General features: G+C 37.8%; 1 protein-coding gene across 3 annotated transcripts in view; it reads right to left on the bottom strand.

The window, feature by feature from the left end:
* The window catches only part of EPM2A (EPM2A glucan phosphatase, laforin), a 46,221-nt gene that overhangs the window by 19,160 nt on the left and 5,342 nt on the right, over positions 1–21,719 (bottom strand). The window contains exon 2 of one of the 3 annotated variants that reach the window (XM_039346849.1): positions 6,311–6,485. The exons of 1 other annotated variant lie outside the window; for it this stretch is intronic. In XM_039346849.1, coding sequence (XP_039202783.1) covers positions 6,311–6,485 — 175 coding nt within the window. Of the gene's footprint in view, positions 1–6,310; positions 6,486–21,719 lie in introns of those variants that run through there. One more of the 3 variants, XM_039346851.1, reaches the window with a different exon arrangement.

A 21,719-nucleotide genomic window follows, 5' to 3' on the forward strand; every position in this document is an offset into this window, starting at 1 on the left:
ACAAACCAAATAAAAATGACAGAAGGGAAGGAATTGCGGAAGCCTGGAGTCCTCTGAAAATGTTTATCAGCACAATTTGGGAAGGGTGAAGCAAGCCTCTTGCTTGCATGATTAATATGAACCCTTATTGCAATTTCTAAGCCATGTTAGACTGAGTAGAGAGTGAATGTCTACACCGATGCAAGAGAGAAACTGCTGCCATTACTTTTGCCATCAATGATTTTAGTCGGTGCCATCCAGGTTCTCACTAAAGTGAGACAAAAGAGCTCCTCCTTTTGAGCATCTTATATAACTTATATCTCTGAATATTAAAACACCAAAGACAATTATTTAAGAATTTCCAATCTCTTTGGGAATTAAATGTATATAGGAGGGTAGGCAAAATGATTTTGGCTAATTTTTACTCTTATCTATTGATAAATAATTAATTTCACTGTGCTACTCGCTCTTGTTACTTGGGGAATATCTCTGATACACACACAAACACACACACACACACACAAAGAGAGAGAGAGAGAGAGAGAAAGAGAGAGAGAGAGAGCAAATATGTTTAGACTCTGTTTGTGTATGTTTATAGTATTTATATACATAAATACTGAAGCTGCAGAAATTTGTGTTTTTCTGGATCAATCTGCAAATTATCTATAAGCATCTTAAGACAGCTGCATATTTCAGCTCATCTATTTGCATGTGGTGTTTAATTATATGATATATCAGGGTGAAATGCCACTGCTTTGCTTTGTGAAGTGACTTTTGACACTAATTGTTGGAGGGAAATAGTGCCTCAGCATGGAAAAGGTAAGGTACTCCACTTCTCAAAAGTGTGGAGGCTGGCTGCCTTGATCAGCATCAAAACCTTTATCGAAGTAAAGCACGCATGTGTGCACACACACTCACACACACAAACGCCTTTTAGTGTTCAGAACTAATATTTATAAACCATTTGAGTTTTGAATGAATGAAATCAGTTGCTAATTTTCAACCAACTTCAAAAGGGACATCCCACTTGCCCATGTTAGAAGCAATAATAGATTATTGGAAAGTTATTGAACCTATTTTAATTAGGGCCAGTAGTTAGGCTCTTTTATATATATATATACATACATACATACATACATACAATTTACACAAAGTGCCAAGTTAGATCACAATTATTTTTGTTCTCTAACTCATCACATTTTATCCCAATGGTTAGTTTAGATGGTAATAAATTTCTATTGTATAAGATTAGGAATTAGATCTCAAAGCTTTGTTCCCAATGTAGGACCTGTAACAAGTGTAACATCTGTGCAATTCTTTTAACTACAGAGCATCACACTTTCTGTTTTCTGCTCATATCACGGTTCACTAAATTCCAGTTAAAAGTTGTTCTTTTCCCCTTTACATAGAGCCATGCTATAATTTTGAAATAAAAAATACACTCCAGACACTTAGCATTCACATTTTTCTTTAAACATTTACCTAGATGTGACGTTTGAACTTAATTCAAATTGAGCAAAAAGCAACGTTAACGAAGCATGTTAGTCCCCTCCTCTATCTTTTGAATGAATAATTCAGTGTACTGTATATATTAATGGCAACCAGAAATTTTAATGACTCTCATAGAATATCGATGAATATGTGCCCACTTAAGCTTCTGGCTAGGACTTAGATATTAAATAAAGCATGTATCTTTGGAGGATATATTTTTTTTAACCTTAATGGGCTATCCAAAATACTTTCCTCTCTTTCTTTAATACTTTCAAATGAACAGTATATGTCTTTGAGCATTATATCTGTTAAGCCAGGTTTTGGGTTGCTAAAATTTATTTGGACAAGGTAGATCTTGGGTTGTCATAATGCATTTGGTTTGCCTTCTTCATCCTGACATTCATCCTGAATTAATAAATGGTTCAACCTTGAGGCAAAAGTCTGCACCTTCTCAAAAGTCACATACAAAAATAAATTGCTCATTGTGCACAGGCAGCATTCTTACTGATATGAATCCTGTTTTATACACGGCTCTTCTATTAATTTGTATGTTATTTCCTGCTTTTATTTACTTGCATATCACAAGGTAATGGAATTTTTAATAACACTCAGAATGAGTTCATAATTTCTCAGTTTGTTGTCAAGTGTTGAAAAAAAGTTTGAAGCAAAGTACTCGATAGCATATTGTTAATCCCATAAAGCCACAGAGGGAAGATATATCCTGAGCAGGCTGTTACAGCGCTCTAATTGGAATTACTTCTTATTCCTTAACTTATATTGAAGGAGCAAATGACAGCTCCCAAGCAGTTGGAAAGTGAAACACCAGTCTTCTGAGAATACAATTTGAGCATAAAATAACAAGTTTCAAAACAAGAGTGAAGAAAACCAGGTTCTAGTCCTTCCTCAGATAGGGAAGCCATCTAGGCCAATTATTCTTTCTCAGGTTTAGACTAAGAACTTTACTTTTTTTTAAAAAAAATCTACCAACCCAAAATAAATCACTCTTGTGGGTTACAGTCCATAACTTTCAATGAAGAGATTTTCACCTTGTAGTAGGGAATTGAATGATGATGATGATGATGATGATGATGGTGATGTTGATGATGAACTGAAGAAGTTAGCAAAATACAAAGACCTACAAATAGAACTAGAACGACTGTAGCACAGACAAGCAAGGGTAGTACCAATAGTAATAGGCACCTTGGGTGCAATCCCAAAACAACTGGAGCACCACTTGAACACCATTGGCATTTCCAATTAAGTTTGGTGTTTATCTTCAGAACTTTATTTGAGGTACTGATGTAGGTAATCCTGCATTTCTGACTGTAATTGAGCCTGCAACTTTGGTTATAACTTGTGACAGTTATAAAGTGGGTCACCATGAGATGGGACCTGATTTTACTATCATTTTTTGCAGCGATCCTTAAGTGAACATGGGGATTGTTAGGTGAACCCATTGTTCATTATGGGGCAATTTTTGCCAGAAACTGACAAAATGTTGTAAATCAGTAAATCAAACCACAGGATGCTTGCTACAAATGGCTGTAAATGCAGGCCAGTTGCCAAGGACCCAAAATGCGTTATCTGTTTGTGCAGGGGGACAAATGTTGCAACTTTGAATCCAGGTCGTAAGTCCCTTTTTCAGAGTCCATAGTGTAACTTCAAACAGTCATTAAGACTACCTGTAGTCCTAGGCTGCCCGGATTTGCTTCCAAAAAGCTGTTATTTAGTTCTGCATGTATACTGCATGGTGGATAAAACAAGATATATTTTTGATTGCTATAGCCATCAGTTCCAGATGCCTGACTATGTTGGGCTGGGTGCAGTAGTGGGATTCAAACATGTGAACAACCGGTTCTCTGTGTGGATGCTGCTTCCAGAAGTCCATTCTGGGCCTGGGCAACAAAAAATTAGCTACCGGTTCTGCCAAACTGGTGCGAACTGGCTGAATCCCACCACTGGTTGGGTGACAATTTTCTAGTAATATTGACTGAATTTCATTCATATGCTGCCATCTACCCTTACATTAAGGTATTCTAAATTAAAATAACTTTCCCAAGTAGTCCTTGTTTAGCAACTGCAATTGGGACCACAGCTTGGTCATTAAACAAAGCAGGTGCTAAGTGAAACTGCGACTGTATTTATTATGGTATTACTTCAGCTTTCTTTTGCTGTACAAACTTACAAATGTCATAAATATGACAATTAGTTGCAAAGTCACTGTTTCCTTACTGTCTTAAGTGCGAATAATTGCTATACAAAGCAGTCACTAAGTGAGGACTACTTGCAGGTAAATTTTCCCACTGCTTTACTAGATAGATAGATAGATAGATAGATAGATAGATAGATAGATAGATAGATAGATAGATAGATAGATAGAAGACAGACAACTTACATTTCACAACAGACAAAAGAGTAAACTTTTCTCATAACTTCATCTAATTTGTTCCATGTTAGCCAGCTTTGGTCACATCAGGGTTGCAAGGCAGCAAGCTACCTCTGCTGTGTGACAGATCACTTTATGAGAACAAAACTTTGTTATTTTCAAGGGTTGCTGTAGCTTCTTTTAATCTGGTATCTATTACTGCCTGGCTTTCTGACCCCTTATTCCTGTGGCTACTTTTTGTTTTGGTTCTTTCTGCTTGACAGTGAATTTCTTATCTCGTATCATTGCCTCTCTCTTAATTCACTTTAGAATTCAATGCTTGGCAACTACTATTGCTGCTGTTAGTCAAGAAGCTGAATGTGAAGATATTCTACAAATATCTACTTACAGATATTTGTAGAAAGCTACTAAGGAAAGGAGGATTGCTTGATAGTGCTAATAAAGAAGACTGTGCTCAATATTAAAGGTAATTGTTGAGGTTTTTAATCAGATGATCATTCAACACAATGTCAGGTACTGTTAAAAGTATGTCAATTACTGGCAGTTTTTCAGGCTGACTTTTTCCATTTATTAATATTTCCAAATGCACTGAGAATCAAAGCAGATGGTAGCACCTAGGAGACCACCAGGAGTTATAAGGGTGGGAAGCTGAAAAAACACGCTTTTGAATAAAGCAATTATGACAACATTCATTTTGTTGCCCAGAACTATTTTGTCATCAATATTTCAACCTAAGGGAATTTTTTTTAGTATTGATAAACCAGAATATTTATCTATGAGATCTGAAACACACACACAAGAAATATTTGAGTAAACTTAGAGCCATCTTTGTTAGATAAAACTGTCCAGCTGATGTCACAGAAGATACATGATCCTTCACTTAATCAGGCCCTATACTGTGTAGGCTTAATAAATCATAACCAATACTCTGAATTGCACCCTGGAAGTTACTAATAACCAGTACAGCTTGGGTTACAGTTACATGGGCATGCTAAAGCATGCCCATCACTATCTATATCACTACATTCTGGATCAGTTGAAATTTCCAAGTGGTCTTCAAGGGCCCATATAATGCATTGCAACAGTCAGGTCATGAAATTATTGACTGTATGAGAGCCTACTAATCTAGGAAAGAATGCAACTGTGGAAGATGAAGCTATGCAAAGGCCCTCCTAACTATAGCTGCCACCTGCTCATCAAGAATGAGCTGTGAGTTTAGGAGTACTCCAGATTGTGTACCATCCCTTAAATGAGGAAGTGCAATCCCAATCCAGGCCAAAGATAGAATATTTCCATATCTAGATGCCCCAATCACCACAGCTACTCAGTCTTGGTAGGATAAGTCAGAGACAGATCCTCCCCATCCAAACCTCCATGTATAGGCCCTGGCTGGCCTCAGGTTGAAAAATATAATTGAGTATCATCAACATACTGTGGATACCAAATGCCAAACCAGCAGATGCCCTCACACACAGTTTCATGTAGATATTGAACAAAGGAGGGACATAGTTGAGCCCTGCAGCATTCCCAAAATGGAAGAGCCTAGAGTACAAACCTCTTCCTCCCAAATAAATACCGGTTGAAACCAGTCCCAGAGGAAGAAACAGAACTAACAAATGCATGCTATCCCCAAAGGTGCCCCCTATCTCCAACATCTATCCCAGAATACCATCAACTGCAGACAAACCATCTTCTGAACAGCTTTCTCTAAAAGGAAAAGGTTGGAGAAGGACTACAGGTACTTAACAGTGTTGCATCCAGGGATGATTCTTTGAGGAGGGGGCACACCATAACCTCCTTTAAGGCAGCAGTACCACCCAAAAGATTGACACCATAGCATGAACTCAAACTCAGATTACTGCCCTGGCCACTTTCACAGTCCAGAATGGTGGTTGATTCAATAAACAGATGGCCAAACTGATAACCCTGTCCACTGCCTCAGGAGTCACTGGTTCAATCTCATCCCAGACTGCACCATAAGATCTGACCCCAGGCATCTCAACTGGACTTGTCTAATCAGAGTTCAAATTACCTACACTCAGTCAACTCACTCTGAATCTTCACCCAAAATACTCCAAGCATTTCTTCTGGCACTCTAGCTCCTAAAACTCCTCAAACTCAACCTCAAGCTCTCTCTGGAAACTCTTTAGTTCTGTGGATCACCAAGGGGTGGGCTGTTGAATGGGTCCTATATCCCTCCAGAGAGGGTTGACACCAGTGAACCAAACAACAATCAACAAGAGATCTGAAGTTTTCTTTTTTCTTTCCTCCAGTATGGAGGAAAAGTTGGAATATAAACTGCAGAAAGATTTATACTGATAGTATGAACAGCTCTCTGTCAGGAAATGCTGGAGACTCTACTTGCTTAGCATCTTTTTATGTAAGTCCCCACCTAAGGCACACCTCATCTCTGTTAAAATCTAATTCACTCTGCAGCACATTTTTGTTTATTACCTGGAGCAATGAATAGCTTGATGCCCAGCAATATTAAAATAGAAATCAGTTGTATGTTTCATTTCATCTGTATGCCCAGAAACCTCAATCCAGTGTCCTATTGGGAGGCAGTAAGCTCCATCAACTAAATTGCATGGGTTATAAATGCTGGTTCGATCATGGTGGGGCCCATTACCTAAAATAAGAAGAAAATACATACACAATTCAGCAGAATCATTAAATAAATTATATTTGGAAAACAGAATTCTCCCACCCCTTGCGCGCGTGTGCACACACACACACACACACACCTGCATCATATGCATTTTTTTAAAAAGTATATCGCAGGTCATTTTTTTCCAGGTTTGCACACAACAGACCAGATTAAGATTGTTTAACTGAATGATAAAATAGCATTTCAGAATTAGTGCTTTACTGGGACCAGTTTTTGTACATAAATATTTAACATTTTTTAGAAGATACAAAACAAAATCTCTTTTAACTATATATTTTTGTTTATAAGCTAAAAATTGCATTCTGAATAACTTATTCACTATACACCTTTTAAAAAACAATACTATTATATCTTAAAATGTTTCATCGCATTTTTAATATTGTTATTTTTCTTATTCTAAATCCATTGCCAGAAGAAATAGAGCAGATAACTGGTAAATTATGCTCTGAATTAAAGTAACTTGAATTTTGGCAACTAACACTAACTCAGTCCCAGAATTTTTAACACAGTAAACAGGCATAATTTTTTCCTTGATTTTTTTTCTTATGAGCATTCACAGTGCCATCTGCTGTATGAAAAATGGTGCATGCTATGATTTGGAACAGTTTACTTTTGAAGTTATTGTTTTTAAATTCAGAAGTCTAACAAATCATATTGTATAATTTCCAAGCAGACTAGCTGAGATTCAATAAAAATATAGACTGCATTTTTGCAATGTAGCAAAAATAATTAATTATACCAGAAAGATAGATTTAATTTCAAACTCAATTAAAATAGGCTGTGCCACAATTTGTACAAAAAAGTCAGTCCTACAAACCCAAAGACACATAAAGATTAAAGAGAGTGAAATCATATTGAGATCCAATATAACCTTCACATTTTTTATGATTCCCAACGGATATCTGAGACCGTTAACAGAATATAAATTCAGATGAAACATTTATGATGTAGTAATAATCTCTTTTGCTGCAGAATACATCTATCACCCAATGTTCACTTAGGAATTAAGCCTGAGCTCATTAGGCTCTCCTTTTAAGAAACCTTTCATCATGCTTTTTCATAAATCTTTTGGAACTGTAACCTAATTTATAGTTTAGAGATTTTATCAATAGTAGTAGTAGTAGTAGTAGTAGTAGTAGTAGTAGTAGTAGTAGTAGTAGTAATAATAATAATAATAATAATAATAATAATAATAATAATAATAATAATAATAATGTTGGAAGGGACCTTGGAGGTCATCGAGTCCAACCCCCTGCTCAGGCAGGAAACCCTACACCATTTCAGACAAATGGCTGTCCAGTCTCTTCTTAAAAACTTCCAGTGTTGGAGCATTCACTGCTTCTGCAGGCAGGTTGTTCCACTGGTTAATTGTTCTAACTGTCAGGAAGTTTCTCCTTAGATCTAGGTTGCTTCTCTCCTTGATTAGTTTCCACCCGTTGCTTCTTGTCCTGCCTTCAGGCGCCATCATAGTACTAAACACTGTGATTGATCTGTTATTCTAGGGCTCTTCAGAGGCTGGTGGACAGGCTACCAATCCTACACAGATCTCCATTTTTCCTTTCCCAGATATAATGCTTTAGATATTGAATTGTATATAGGTGGACACTGGACATAGGCTCAAGTCCTGTCTCCATCATGGAACCTGATTAGGTGATTAATTAATCTGTTATTTTCTGTTAATCTGTTATTCATATAATACTGAATGCTGGCTTGTTGTGGGGGAAAAATTGAAGAGAAGGTAATATGTACCTTGTCTTGAGTTCGTGGAGAAAGGATGAGATATAAACCAAATAAAAAATAACTAAATAAATATAAATACATACATTCCAATATTAAAAATATTTATTCAATATGTATCTTGCCTTTCTACTTAAGCAATGACTCAGGGCTGCTAACAAAATTTCTAAAAATATTAGCTAAAATATCATTAAACTTAATAATAAAAAGCTGGACAAAAAGATATTTACAATTAATAGTGAGCAATGGAGCCAAGTATAAATCCTATGGTGTTCAGTCTACAGCTTAAGTTTTTGATATTGAGAGCATCTTCAGAAGAGTTTGTCTTGCAGATCACAATTGTCAGACAGGTTATCAGGATTATAAAATGCAGTCCCTCAGACTGTGAGGCCTTAAGCTATTTTAAGTTTTTAAAGGTTAATGCCAACATCTAGAATTGCACCTGTAAAGCCACTGATGACCTGTACAGATCTTTCAGTATTACCATTATGTGATCTGAATACCTATTCCTACATTTTGCACTAATTGAAGCATCTGGCTTTTTATAAGGAATAGCTTTAATTAGAGTACACTGTAATAAGAGGAATTATAACTAAGGGAATGATAAATGTAAAATCTAACAATTAATGAAGGAAAAGTTAGCTATTCTCAAACAAGAGAATGGCAATTGCTACCAAAACTAAAGTCAGTTAGAGTTGCTTCTCTGATTTAATTATTAATTCATTTACCAACTCCATAACAATTCTAAATGACAAAATTGTACACCTTGATTACTGTAAATAAATACTAAACCTGCTGTTGTTAGACACAAGCTATGAATCTAATTATTCATGGATCCAACCTATTCCTATATTTTGTTTCAGAAGACATGAAAATAAAATTTAATGTGATCAATCAATGATAAATAATTATGTATTCTGTCCCTTTAAACATATTGAACATGCACTCTTAAAAATGTACATAATAGATATTTCTTTAATTTCCACATTTTTCTCTATTTCCATTGACAAGAAATTTTTTTTGGCGTCTGACACGTTTAAGAGAAAGTAGATGGAAACTTTGATCAATTTCTGTGTGGGGGCGTTAAAAATACCCCCACAAAAATCAATCAAAGTAATAGTAGTAGTAGTAGTAGTAGTAGTAGTAGTAGTCGTAGTAGTAGTAGTAAAGTTGGAAGAGACCTTGGAGGTAATCTAGTCCAACCCCCTGCTCAGGCAGGAAACCCTATACCATTTCAGACAAATGGCTGTCCAGTCTCTTCTTAAAAACTTCCAGTGTTGGCGCATTTACTGCTTCTGGAGGCAGGCTGTTACACTGGTTAATTGATCTAACTGTCAGGAAGTTTCTCCTTAGTTCTAGGTTGCTTCTCTCTTTGGTTAGTTTCCACCCGTTGCTTCTTGTCCTGCCTTCAGGCGTTTGGAAAATAGCTTAACACGCTCTTCTTTGTGGCAGCCCCTGAGATATTGGAACACTGCTATCATGTCCCCCCCGTCCTTCTCTTCATTAAACTAGACATACCCAATTCCAGCAGCCATTAGCCTCCAGTCCCCTAATCATCTTTGTTGCTCTTCTCTGTACTCTTTCTAGAGTCTCAACATCTTTTTTACATCGTGGTGACCAAAACTGGATGCAGTATTCCAAGTGTGGACTTACCAAGGCATTGTAAAGTGGTATTAACACTTCACATGATCTTGATTCTATCCCTCTGTTAATGCAGCCTAGCACTGTGTTGGCCTTTTTGACAGCTGCAGCAGACTGCTGGCTCATATTTAAGTGATTGTCCACTAGGACTCCGAGATCCCTCTCACAGTTACTACTATTGAGCAAGGTACCCCCTATAGTATACCTGTACATACCCCCTATAGTATACCTGTACATACCCCCTATAGTATACCTGTACATACCTGTACATTTTTCTTGCCTAAATGTAGAACCTTACTTTTTTCACCATTGAATTTCATTTTGTTAGATAACGCCCAGTGTTCAAGTCTGTCCAGGTTCTCCTGTATCTTAAACCTGTCTTCTGGAGTGTTGGCTATTCCTGCCAGCTTGGTGTCATCCACAAATTTGATGAGTTTCCCATCTATCCCCTCGTCCAAATCGTTGATGAAGATGTTAAAAAGCACTGGGCCTAGAACAGAGCCCTGGGGCACCCCACTACACACTTCCCTCCATGTAGATGCAGTTCCATTGAGGATCACACGTGGGATCAAGTGATTTTTTTTTAAGGAGGTGGTGAACCAGGACCTCCTTAAAAGGCCCTGGGAATGTCCCTTCTGCAGTGAGGAATTTATCACTGCTTGAACCCACCTGCTAGTCACCATCTTGGTAATTTTCACCAACCAGATGGGACAAGGATCTTGAAGGTGGTTGCACTAACACAGTGTTTCTTAACCTTGACAATTTTAAGGCATGTGGACTGCAACTCCCAGAATTCCACACCAGCAATACTGGCTGTGGAATTCTGGGAGTTGAAGTCCACATGCCTTAAAATTGTCAAGGTTGAGAAACACTGCACTAACAGCATCAGGGTCCCTATCCATCAGGTTTGTTTATAAGAATATTGTAGTTTATCAATGTAACTGTCAGGATTGAATATGTTAGTCAAGAACCCTACTTTCTGTAAATATTTATGGTAAAAATAAATATTTTTAGTTTCAGCTATTGCAGCTATTGAACTGACTTTCTATTAAATTAATCTACAAACTAAAATCTACTTAGTGCACGGTATGTCTATAAAAATACTGTATTTCACTTATGAAAGATAAAATCCAATATCTGTGTGGATGTCTTATACAGAGAGTTATTTTTAATGCCTAAAAAGATCAAAATAAAAGTGGCAAAGCATTAGAAAGCAAAATAATGGTTTCCCTCAAAAGCTACATCACATTTGAGATTGGTTTTTAAAGTCTTCATTGTTATTCCACTAATGTTCAAAAATTCTTCTGTGTCATTTGCTTGCAGAGCAACATGTTAAAGAACAAAGGAGTCACAAAAGTCTGCCTTACAGATCAATCTTTGCAAATAGCCTAAGGATTGCTCATATAGTCACAGCTGAAGTGTAAGAAAGATGATCAAGCTGATATATCAAAAAAAAGGCCATTGGTTTTATTGCAAAGCAGATTAAAACAAGGATCTCTGAACAATGTGTAGCTCATATAGGAGAGAAAAACAGACTTGAATATATCAAGAGAGAAAGATATGATCAAAAAACTCAACCAAGGTAGCCAAAATCTATCATAGAAAAAGAATGTAAGTTCTCATATGATGGTGGTGGGAGCTGGGAGTCAAAAAGAAACTTGCTCAAGAATATAACATAACAGTATATAAAAGGTAAAGGTTTCCCCTTCCGGCCGTGTCTGACTCTAGGGGGTAATGCTCATCTCCGTTTCTTAGTTGAGGGAGCCCACGTTCTCTGAAGACATTTCCGCTGTCAAGTGGCCAGCATGATATCACGCTGCAGCACAGAGCATGTGATGAAACATGGTACAATGTTACCTTCCTATCAAAGTGATACCTATTTATCTACTCACATTTCCCTACTTTTGAACTGCTAGGTGGGCAGGAGCTGGGGCAAGAACAGGAGCTCGCTCTGTCACACAGCATTTGGGTCTTGAACCCAGGCTGTCAGTTTGTCAGCTGACAAGCTTAGCTTCTTAACTGCTAACTGCCCTCTTATTTTTCTGATATACTCTTCCTTATATTTTTGGTACATTCCATACATTCCTATATACTTTTTCCTTAAATATAATTTATTGGCACTTTTTCCTTGTTTCCATTTGTTCTATCACATTATATAGTCCACATGTGGCCAATTCTGCATCTCTTTCCTTAACCCACATCTCCTTCACTTTTTTTTTCCTTACCTTAATGGATTTTCCTTTCACTCTCTGCCAGTTGGCATTCTTTCTGCCGCTTTACTTCAGGACTTTTTCTTTTTAATTCTGCTCCATTAATGTAAATCCCACCTCTGCTAACACATTTCTGCATGTATCCCTTAGGAAATCTTATTAACTCTAGTGTGGGTCAAAGTTCAGACAACTCAACCAGAATTTCAATGGATTTCCAAAGGAAAAAGAATTAATGTAAACTCCAAAGGAAAGAAGACATTTTAGATGATGTTCTCCCAAATGGGATATCACAGGCGTCCCAGAATAACTCAGTTTTCAATTTCCTTATAGCACAGTTCTTCAGAGATTACTAACATTTGCCTCTATAAAGTCAGGTGGAAAAGAAGTCAAATAAACTTAGTAAAATACAGCCAATTCTTGTTGTTCACGGTAGTTACATTCTATGAAGTTGTTGTATACATTGAATTCACAAATACTGAAAAATTGGGGATGTGTGCAATGGGCAACTCAAATTTTTTGCCGCTCTACATGTCGGTGAATGACCACAAAAGCTCCATGAGTATTGATTTTGTAATTAGAAATACATTTTAGCAAGAAGGTAAATTTGCAAATATAAATGACGAGAATCCATTCTATTCAGCTATTTTCATTCTAAACCCATGACGAGCCTTACAGAGAAGGCTATAACTTTGTTAACCCATCTAATCCAATACTGGTTTCCCTTACTTCTCACAATTTTTGATGATCCAAACCTCCCCAGCCAATTATGACTTATCTTGAAAAGCCAAGCAGGGTCATACCTAGTTAATACTTGGGTGGGACACCACTTGGAAATCCCAGAATCAGAAAAGAATCTTGATTTTGCTGTACAACCATAAAGTCACCAGGATTTAAGTTCAACTTGAAAGAAACTTTGTTTTTATGGAAGCTGGTTGAACAGAAATCCAACCTAGAACTAAGGAGTGAGAACAATTAAAAAGCCCTGAAGATGAATTGGTTAGAATGCAGTATTACAGGCAAACTTTGCCCACAGCCTAGACTTCGATCCTAATGGGGCTCAAGGTTGACTCTGCCTTCCATCCTTCCAAGGTCAGTAAAATGAGGACCCATATTGTTGGGGGCAATATGCTGACTTTAAACCACCCAGAGAGAGCTGTAAAGCATTATGGGGCAGTATATAATTCTAAGTGCTATTATTATTGCTATTGCTAGTAAGCAGAATGGCTTGCGTCCTGGAATTGTGGGTGTTCCAATCCTGGAGATTTTAAAAATAGCCTGGACAGCCATTTGACCAGGATGTTATATTGCCTGGAGCAGAGGCTTGGACTAGAAGGCCTCTGTGGTCCCTTCCACCCTTGTGATTTTATGTTCTATGTTTACCTTACCTACTCAAAATTCTTTCTCCTCTGAAAAGCTCCTATGTAACAGGGACCCCTCCAAAATAAAATAAGAGATGATGTGAAATATTATGGTTAGTAAGGGAAAACTGACAATGATCAGATGCCCAATTTAATTGCAGAGAAACATTTTCCACTAAAGTAAAGCCACCACATGATACAGCCCAAGATTTTTTGTTGTGTCTCCCTTTTTATTATCTAATATTATAATAATGAAGGGACGTGCAATACTAAGTAAGAACCCATTTTCATTTCTTGTATTATTTTTAGCTGTTCTAAATATTTGTCTTCTATAGCAGTGGTTCTCAACCTGTGGGTCGGGACCCCATTTGGGGTCGAACGACCATTTCACAGGGGTCATCAAACAAGGCTGTCCGCCATTTTTCCCCCTTTTCTTTGGCCACGCCCCTGGCACCCGGTGATGTATAAGTGGTTGGGGGTCACCACAACATGGGGAACTGTATTATGGGGTCGCGGCATTAGAAAGGTTGAGAACCACTGTTCTATACTGATATTTGAGTCTTTTATAGATACCTGTCTAACTTTGACCGAGATTCACTTTCAAATTACTTAGTAAAGTGTCTATTTCAATTGAAGCATGGCTGAATAGTGATTGTTAGTACAGAACTATGAATATAAACACAGATAGTTTAAACCACTTGACAGTGAACCCCCTTGACTTATACAACTTATGCACAGCATTTAAAAGAAAAAAAACTGTTTTGCTGGGGGGGGGAGAGAGAGAGGGAGGGAGGGAGGGAGAGATCTTTATCTATCATAGCTAATTCCATTGAGAAAGCTATCCACCATATAACTTGTCTACTTCTCTTTTTAATTTAAGTTAATAGCATTTAATTTAACTTAACTCTATTACCATATCTTGTGACAATGAAGAATTACCAAAATTAAGCATGGATGATGTGAAGCAGCATTGCTCTGTGGCTAATCCGTTTTATAATCCAATGGCACCTTTGCAAAAGCAAGTGCTTGGGCTCACACAAGATAAGACATCCAAATTTCCTTTTTCCCACCTACTAGATAGATCACTTTGAGTTAGATTAACACTGTTCTGATAGTGTTAAATCTCAGAAGCTTTTCAGCTGACAAAAGAAAGCATCTGTAGCAAGTGGGTATAATCAGTGTCAACGAGGTATCTTTAGTGACACCATCTGGTATACCAAATAGTAGTAAAAAAGCAGGTCTCCCTATGAAAATACTTTGGGCATCCAATCTGGCACTCTCCCTTTTGACTGGGAGCACAACAATGCAACTTCTCAGCAATCTTTGCTAAAATACCATCGCATGTTTAAGGCTCTACTGAGAAAAGCCGGACAATAATGTTTCCATCTGAGTATAGACAACCTATAAAGCAGGAACGGTTGAAATCCCTGAAAGCCTAGGTGCACTGCTAGAAATCCTCCTAACATTTCCACTGAACTGAATTCTTTAATGTGGCAGGAAAGGGAATATTATTAAATCCATAATAAGGTATTATAGTCATTTGTTTAGATTCATTATAGCTGCCCACTCTGATAAACTTGGGATGGCTTACGAAAATCTAAAAATGTTATAAGCAGTTACAAAGCATATGACAACATGAATAGCCTGAACTAAAATAACCATCACGATAACAAAGAATCATAATAAAGGCTCCACAGTATATTAACCCCAGGCCTGAGTGAGATTTTGAGGCGTTCCAGAACCTCGGAAGAGGAAGTGCTGTCCCTATGTCTGCAGAAATGCTGTTCCAGAGGGTGGAGCCACAGCACAGAAGGCATGCTTCCTTGGCGCCATAGGATGACCACATTTAATAGAAACTTGGAGTGCACCCAGTCTGCTCAAATTTTATATCAAGTGGGTAGAAACCATTGGAAATAAGCAGCTTCTCAGGTATCAAATGGACATAGGAAGTTCCTCAACAGCTCCATGTACAGCACATTGCAATAGTCATGAGGCCACCTTAAGGTGAATTTGATTAATTTTTCATTTTAACAAAGGTAAATCAAACTTCATTTTTGCCATGGTTCTGCCCATTCTTTTGCCTTGGTCCTAGCTACTGTGTCAGACCCCTCCAGTGTATTTGCCTGCTTATTTTTTCTTGGCCTGTGTATTCTTTTTGGGGTTGGCCATTCTAGTGGGAGGGGGGGTTGCTGACTGGCGAATGTATTTGCCTTGCTGTGCTCTGTCCTCTTTGAAATGTCCTCCCTCATGAAAAAGGAATGTGGCCTGAAAACATCTGCCTTTTCTCCAGACAACGGAGCCTGGGACCGTTGGGAAACAAAAGTGAGAGAGACCTTGAGATGGCGCTAAATCACAGGTTCTCAAAACAATCTAGCACCTATGGATTGGCTGGATTTCAACCGGACGGTTGGAGACTGTAGGGACGAGTCTTGAATGGGCATTATGATGTAACCTTTTGCACGCAAATTCTTCAGATCTTGCTTTGCTCTTCTGCTATCACTAACACTCAATAAAAGTTCCTTTTGAACCAATGCCTGTTTCAACAGTGCTTTCTTGGGAGACCTAGTTGAGGCAGATACTTACATACTGTTTGGAAAATAATCATTGAGTTGTCTCTCAAACAGCATGTGTGCCTTGCTTCTTAATATCTTATATAGTCAGACATTTTTCCCTAGGAAGGGGTCCCCAAACCCCAGTCCATGGACCGGCACCATGGCATGCCAGAAGCTGGGCAATGCAAGCAAACGAAGCCCCATCCGCGGGATGGAGGCAGCACATGAAACCATGCCCCCTCCGATCAGTGGAAAAACCTCTCTCCACAGAATCCATTCCTAATGCCCAAAGATTGGGGGGGGGGTGCTGCCCTAGAATCAACCGGATCATTCCTGTATTGATTATATACATTGATTACATATATTACATAAATTTCCATACTATTACCCTGGTTTATCTTTCTATAAAAAAATATGGCTCTTTTGTTTTTTCTTGTCTATATTGTTTCTTATGTGGGATGAAAGAACTCCATCTACATCAGTGATTATACAATAACATGTGTAATTTCAAACTAATTTATAGCCCTTTTAAAAAATAAGTAGAAGTGTTTGATTTACAGTCTTTCACCTAGTCATTTTTATATCAAATGTGTCCTCTTTTTAAAAATATTGTAAGCTACAACCTCAGCAGGGAACCTTTAATCCCCCAACTCTTTCTGTCCATTGGACATACACACATGCACTTTTGCCCCTGACTATGAATAGGGTAAGTAATCATGAGGACGAATTTCAAGTTGTATCAGTAAACTGGTTCATTAAAGATTTTAGCACGTGCAATGTTCACTGAATACATAAAATATAAATACATATATTATAAAATATTTTATAATATATGTATATCTTATGTAATATATTATATATTATAATATACATATTATATATTACATAAGATATGCATATATTATATAATATATGTATATTTTATGTATATAAATTATATATACAGGAAGTTTTTCAGACAGACTGGTCTGATTGATTACACCTTGACATTTTTAACTGCTATACTGCAGTTATACTTTTTACAATCTCTTTTGCCTTGCAGCCTCCCAACTAGGGGCGTTAAGCAGGCTCAAGTCGCAACTGCGAAACATTTACAAATCCAAATTTCTTTTTCTGACAAAGAGTTAAAGAATTAAATTGGGAGACTAAGATGGCCATTTCAAGCTAATTCTGCTCTCTTCAGTTAGCCATACCCTTTATGGGATTCAAACTTGGGCCGTTTACATACTAGGCAGTGATTAACCAGCAAGCCACAGGCTTTCCTCCCCTCTTTGCCAGCCGAGTCAGGTTCGAATCCCATAAAGGGTGTGGCTAACTGAAGAAAGCAGAATGAGCTTGAAATGGCCATCTTAGTCTCACAATTTAATTCTTTAACTTTTTGTCAGAAAAAGAAATTTGGAGATATATATATATATATATATATAAATAAAAATATAAATAAAGTTATGTTTTTCTGATCACGTAAGAAGTCTTATATAAGTCTCTTTATCATATTTATATAGCTGTTCATTACACAAACATGACTCACAAACATAAAATATAAAAAAACCTCTAAACTTTTTCATCAACACAAATACTTGAAATTAAATTTAGCTATTTATATGTTATTAGGCAATTAATAGTTGGTTGAAGTTTTATATTTGGTAAGTGGCATATGCTAAATAAATATATGTATTTGGTAAGTGATTAAAATTAATGAATATAACTCAAACTTTCTTAAAACTGCCCATCTTAGGATCTTAGCCCAAATAGACAGCAGGCAGCCAGAATAACAAAGGTCTAAGTACAATTCGCCATGGCCAGCTTGGTATGATGGGTTGACCACCATCAGCTCATCCACCACCAAGTCGCCTCTGCCAACACCTCTCAAATATATAATCTATATTTTCTAAAGCCATCTATAAACATCAGGCTCCAAAAACCAAGAAAGATACATGTAATTCTTCTAAGCAGATTTCTTTATTGCTCCTCACCCATATACAGAATCCAAAAGCAAATTGCCAGCAGCATAAAGCATATATTCTGGGAATTATTAGGGAAGAGCCATCTGCTCCTCTTTCTCTTACACAAAGTGAATTGTCTCTTGTTCCTCTGGAATGCATTCCCTCCATCCTGGAAGTCCACACTACATTCCATCACAATAGATGGAACAGCTCCTAAAGAAGATTGGAGACCAGGGGAAAGTGGTCAAATACCTTTAAAGTGGGTATTACTGCACCCTACCCTTACCCAACTACTTAGCAGCTTGCAGGAACCACGACAGACATGGATTAAACTGACAAACGGTAATGTTCAGACTATAGAAAATGCTATCCACTTGCTCCAGTTCCGTGAATTTAAAAAGATCCCAGACTACATCAGGAGATTTGCCTCACTCTCCACAGTTGGTGGTCTGTTTATATTCTAGCCACCATGCTGCCTCACAGCAACTCTTGCTGAGTTGGCTGGTACTGGAATTCCCCCAGTTACTTTGTACAGGCTAAAGTTAGAACATGGACAACAGTATTATGTTTCCTTCTCACATGATTGCTCCTTAGAAACTGAGCTGGAGTGAAACCAGAGAGAAGCCATATTCTGTAATCTATTTAGATAACTTACTTAGAGATGAATGTTCAAAGGACCTTTCAAGTGTATATTATACAGTCTATACATGTCCGTGATCTAATGACACAGAAATATGTATGCTTTAGAATAGTATAATAAAGCTAATGAATAATGCTTAAAGTTATTTATACAGCTGGAGTGGCCTGTATGAACTATTGCTGACATTTGTAATTGAGTATTCCTTCCTTCCTGTAAAGTAAAAAAAAAGTAGTTTAAGTACTTACTCTAGTTTTCTTATTTGCCATTTTAAAAAGAAAATTTGTAACTTGTACAGGGGTAATTCAGTCTTCATGCTTAGGGTCAGGTTCTAGGAAGGAACCCGGAGTTCATAGCCATCATGACTATGATGGCTAGGCTGAGCTTGAGGGAGGGGGTCAAGCATGTCATTAGTCTTGAGTCCCTTCACATCTATAAGAGATCTAAGTCTAGCCTACCTTGAATTCCACTGACCCTTATCTATTGTCAATTTGCTTTGACGTTAGTAGTTAAGTTTTTTGTAGGTAATATTAGCATGCAATAAACCTGTATTCATTTGAACCATCTTAGCTCCCGATTTCCTGTGCTTGTCTTATCTCATGTAATATTTGGTCTGACACACAAAAATGGATGCATGCTAGACCTTGAGCTTACTTTGGAATGGTTGATGAGTGATCTGGATATGGTGGGACATTAGACTAAGTTCCTTCTGATTGTCGCATACAAGTAGTCCTTGCTTAATGACCAGTTGCTTAGCAACCAAAGTTATGACAACCCCCTTCCCCCGAAGGTATTTCTGACCTGGTTCTAGAGTTCCAGCAGTGGCACATATACCCCATGGTCATGTGATTGCATTATGGGCACTTATGGCTATTTGCAGTGCCCTGTGATGTGATCATGATTTTCTGCATTCTTGCCAGTTTCTGGCATTTGCTTCCAATTTCTGGCAAAAAAAATGCATTCAGGATTTAATGACTGTCATGTTTGCTTAATGACCACAAGAAAGGGTTGTAATATCAGGCAGGGTCACATGGTGACCCACTTAACAATTGCCATGACTTATGACCATATTATTGTCACAGAGGACTACCTGTAATTCCTGGACTAAATGAGATTTCTCATTGGCCACTCCTTCTGTGGGATGGATGGACTTATTTGGATGGTATGTTCCAGGCATCTAATAGATCTAGAGCAGGGGTGTCAAACCTGCCGTGTCATGTGACGTGTCGTGATATATCATGACTTTCCCCCCTGGGGTGGGTGTGGCTTCTGCGTGATGCATCTGGCCTGTGGGCCGGCAGTTTGACACTCCTGACCTAGAGGATTTCAAAAGGCACTTGGGGAGTTTCCCTAACAACTGGTAAGCAATTCTGCTAGGTATCTGGAATTCGGAAATTCATGCTTGCTTTCTATTTTGGGCTAATTTTGGGCTTATGAGAACTTCTGGAAGATAAAGCTGTAGAAGAGATACCTGGAGCACAAATGGAGGAAGATGAGGGAACATTATATTCAAGCCTCCATTGCAGGAATAAGAACAGTGAGAAATTACATTGAGAAACGGCATTGGACATTTGGTTCAATGACTTCTGTAAGGTTGTCAGTTGGAGAGAATGACTAGTGTTATCATTCTGGACTTCCTGCAAGGGTTGGGAGTTGCATTCCTTCCAGACCAGAGTCCCAGCTGATAGCAGTGAGAAAGATAAGGTCTCTCCCCTGTTGTCTATGGGGCTGCCATTGAAACATCACCCAGAAATTGGTTCAAAAGGCAGCAGCCCAGTGAAGCAGAGTTGCTACAGTCATTTAAATCCTATTTTGTAGTAATTTGACTGCCAATATATTTCTGAGTGCAATGGAATGCTAATGTATAATTTCCTTTAGGTAGCTTCAGGGCTGCTCTCCTCCTTCAGACTCTTGATCTGTTGATTTTGAGGGTAGAGTCTCACAGGCAATGTTTCTTGTTTGCAGTGCCTGCACTGTGGGTGAGGGGTCCTTATTGCTGGCCTTCAGGAAATTATTAAACAATGAGTTATCCAAAAGGCATTGATGGAATAGTGTATTTGTGGCTATGCTTACTATCATTGTTTTAATTCTTAATTTTATCTGTTTTATATATCAGTTTTATGTGACTCTACTGGCAGTTGCTTGGAATTACAGCAGTATAAAATTACAACATATTATAAATATATTGCTTCCCTTTATTTCTTATACATATTTGAAAGAGGCAAAAGAAAAAGAAAAAGCATCTTTATATTTTACTATTCACTATAACAATGTTCTTCAAAAATGATCAAGTGCTGGTCCCACTGACTATACTGTAGAGAAACTGAGATTTTCAATTCTGGTAGAACAGTGACACTTAGTGGATTTAGGAGATATTAATTTTTATTTCCTGACTATTTGCTTATATGAGAAAGGGAATTAAAAAAATAGAGAAATGGAAAACGGAAAGGGGGGCATTCAAGAAAAGGTATAATGACAGAAGCCACAAAATAGCTATTTCTACATACATAGCTTTAAATATATCGGTATTTAGGAAACTCATTTTTTGAGGGATTTCCTTTTAGGGGTAAAATTCTAAGTGAAGTATCCTGGCCAACCCAACTGTAATAATCATCCTTTTTTTTTTTTTTTGGTAGGCATGAATGAGAGGCAACATTCCCTTCTCCCTACAGGTTATAAAAGAACAAACAGACCAATGAGCAGGCCTAGGGAAAACAAAGGAAATGTGTCTCCTTCAGCCTGTTGGGACACTTGCCCCTCTTTTGTGTGTATTGGGGGGAGGGAGTAATGGTGAAGGCTGAAGCAAGCAAGTTTTCTTTTCCTTAAGGAAACTGATTTTTATGCTTTTGGGGTAGGTGAAGCACACCCGTTAGTTTGCTCTCCTACCCTGCATGCCATTAGAAAAGGTACAAAGACTGTGCAAGGTATATAAGTAAAACAAGGAAACTCTTCCACTGATTTGCTGTTTCACTCAGTTCTTTTCCCTTGCATGGGGTTGTGCTAAGACAGTGGTTCTCAACCTTTCTAATGCCGCGACCCCATAATACAGTTCCCCATGTTGTGGTGACCCCCAACCACTTATACATCACCGGGTGCCGGGGCGTGGCCAAAGAAAAG

Source organism: Crotalus tigris, unplaced genomic scaffold (genome assembly GCF_016545835.1).
Source record: "Crotalus tigris isolate CLP2741 ecotype Arizona unplaced genomic scaffold, ASM1654583v1 scf7180000018030.5226217, whole genome shotgun sequence".
NCBI lineage: Eukaryota > Metazoa > Chordata > Lepidosauria > Squamata > Viperidae > Crotalus > Crotalus tigris.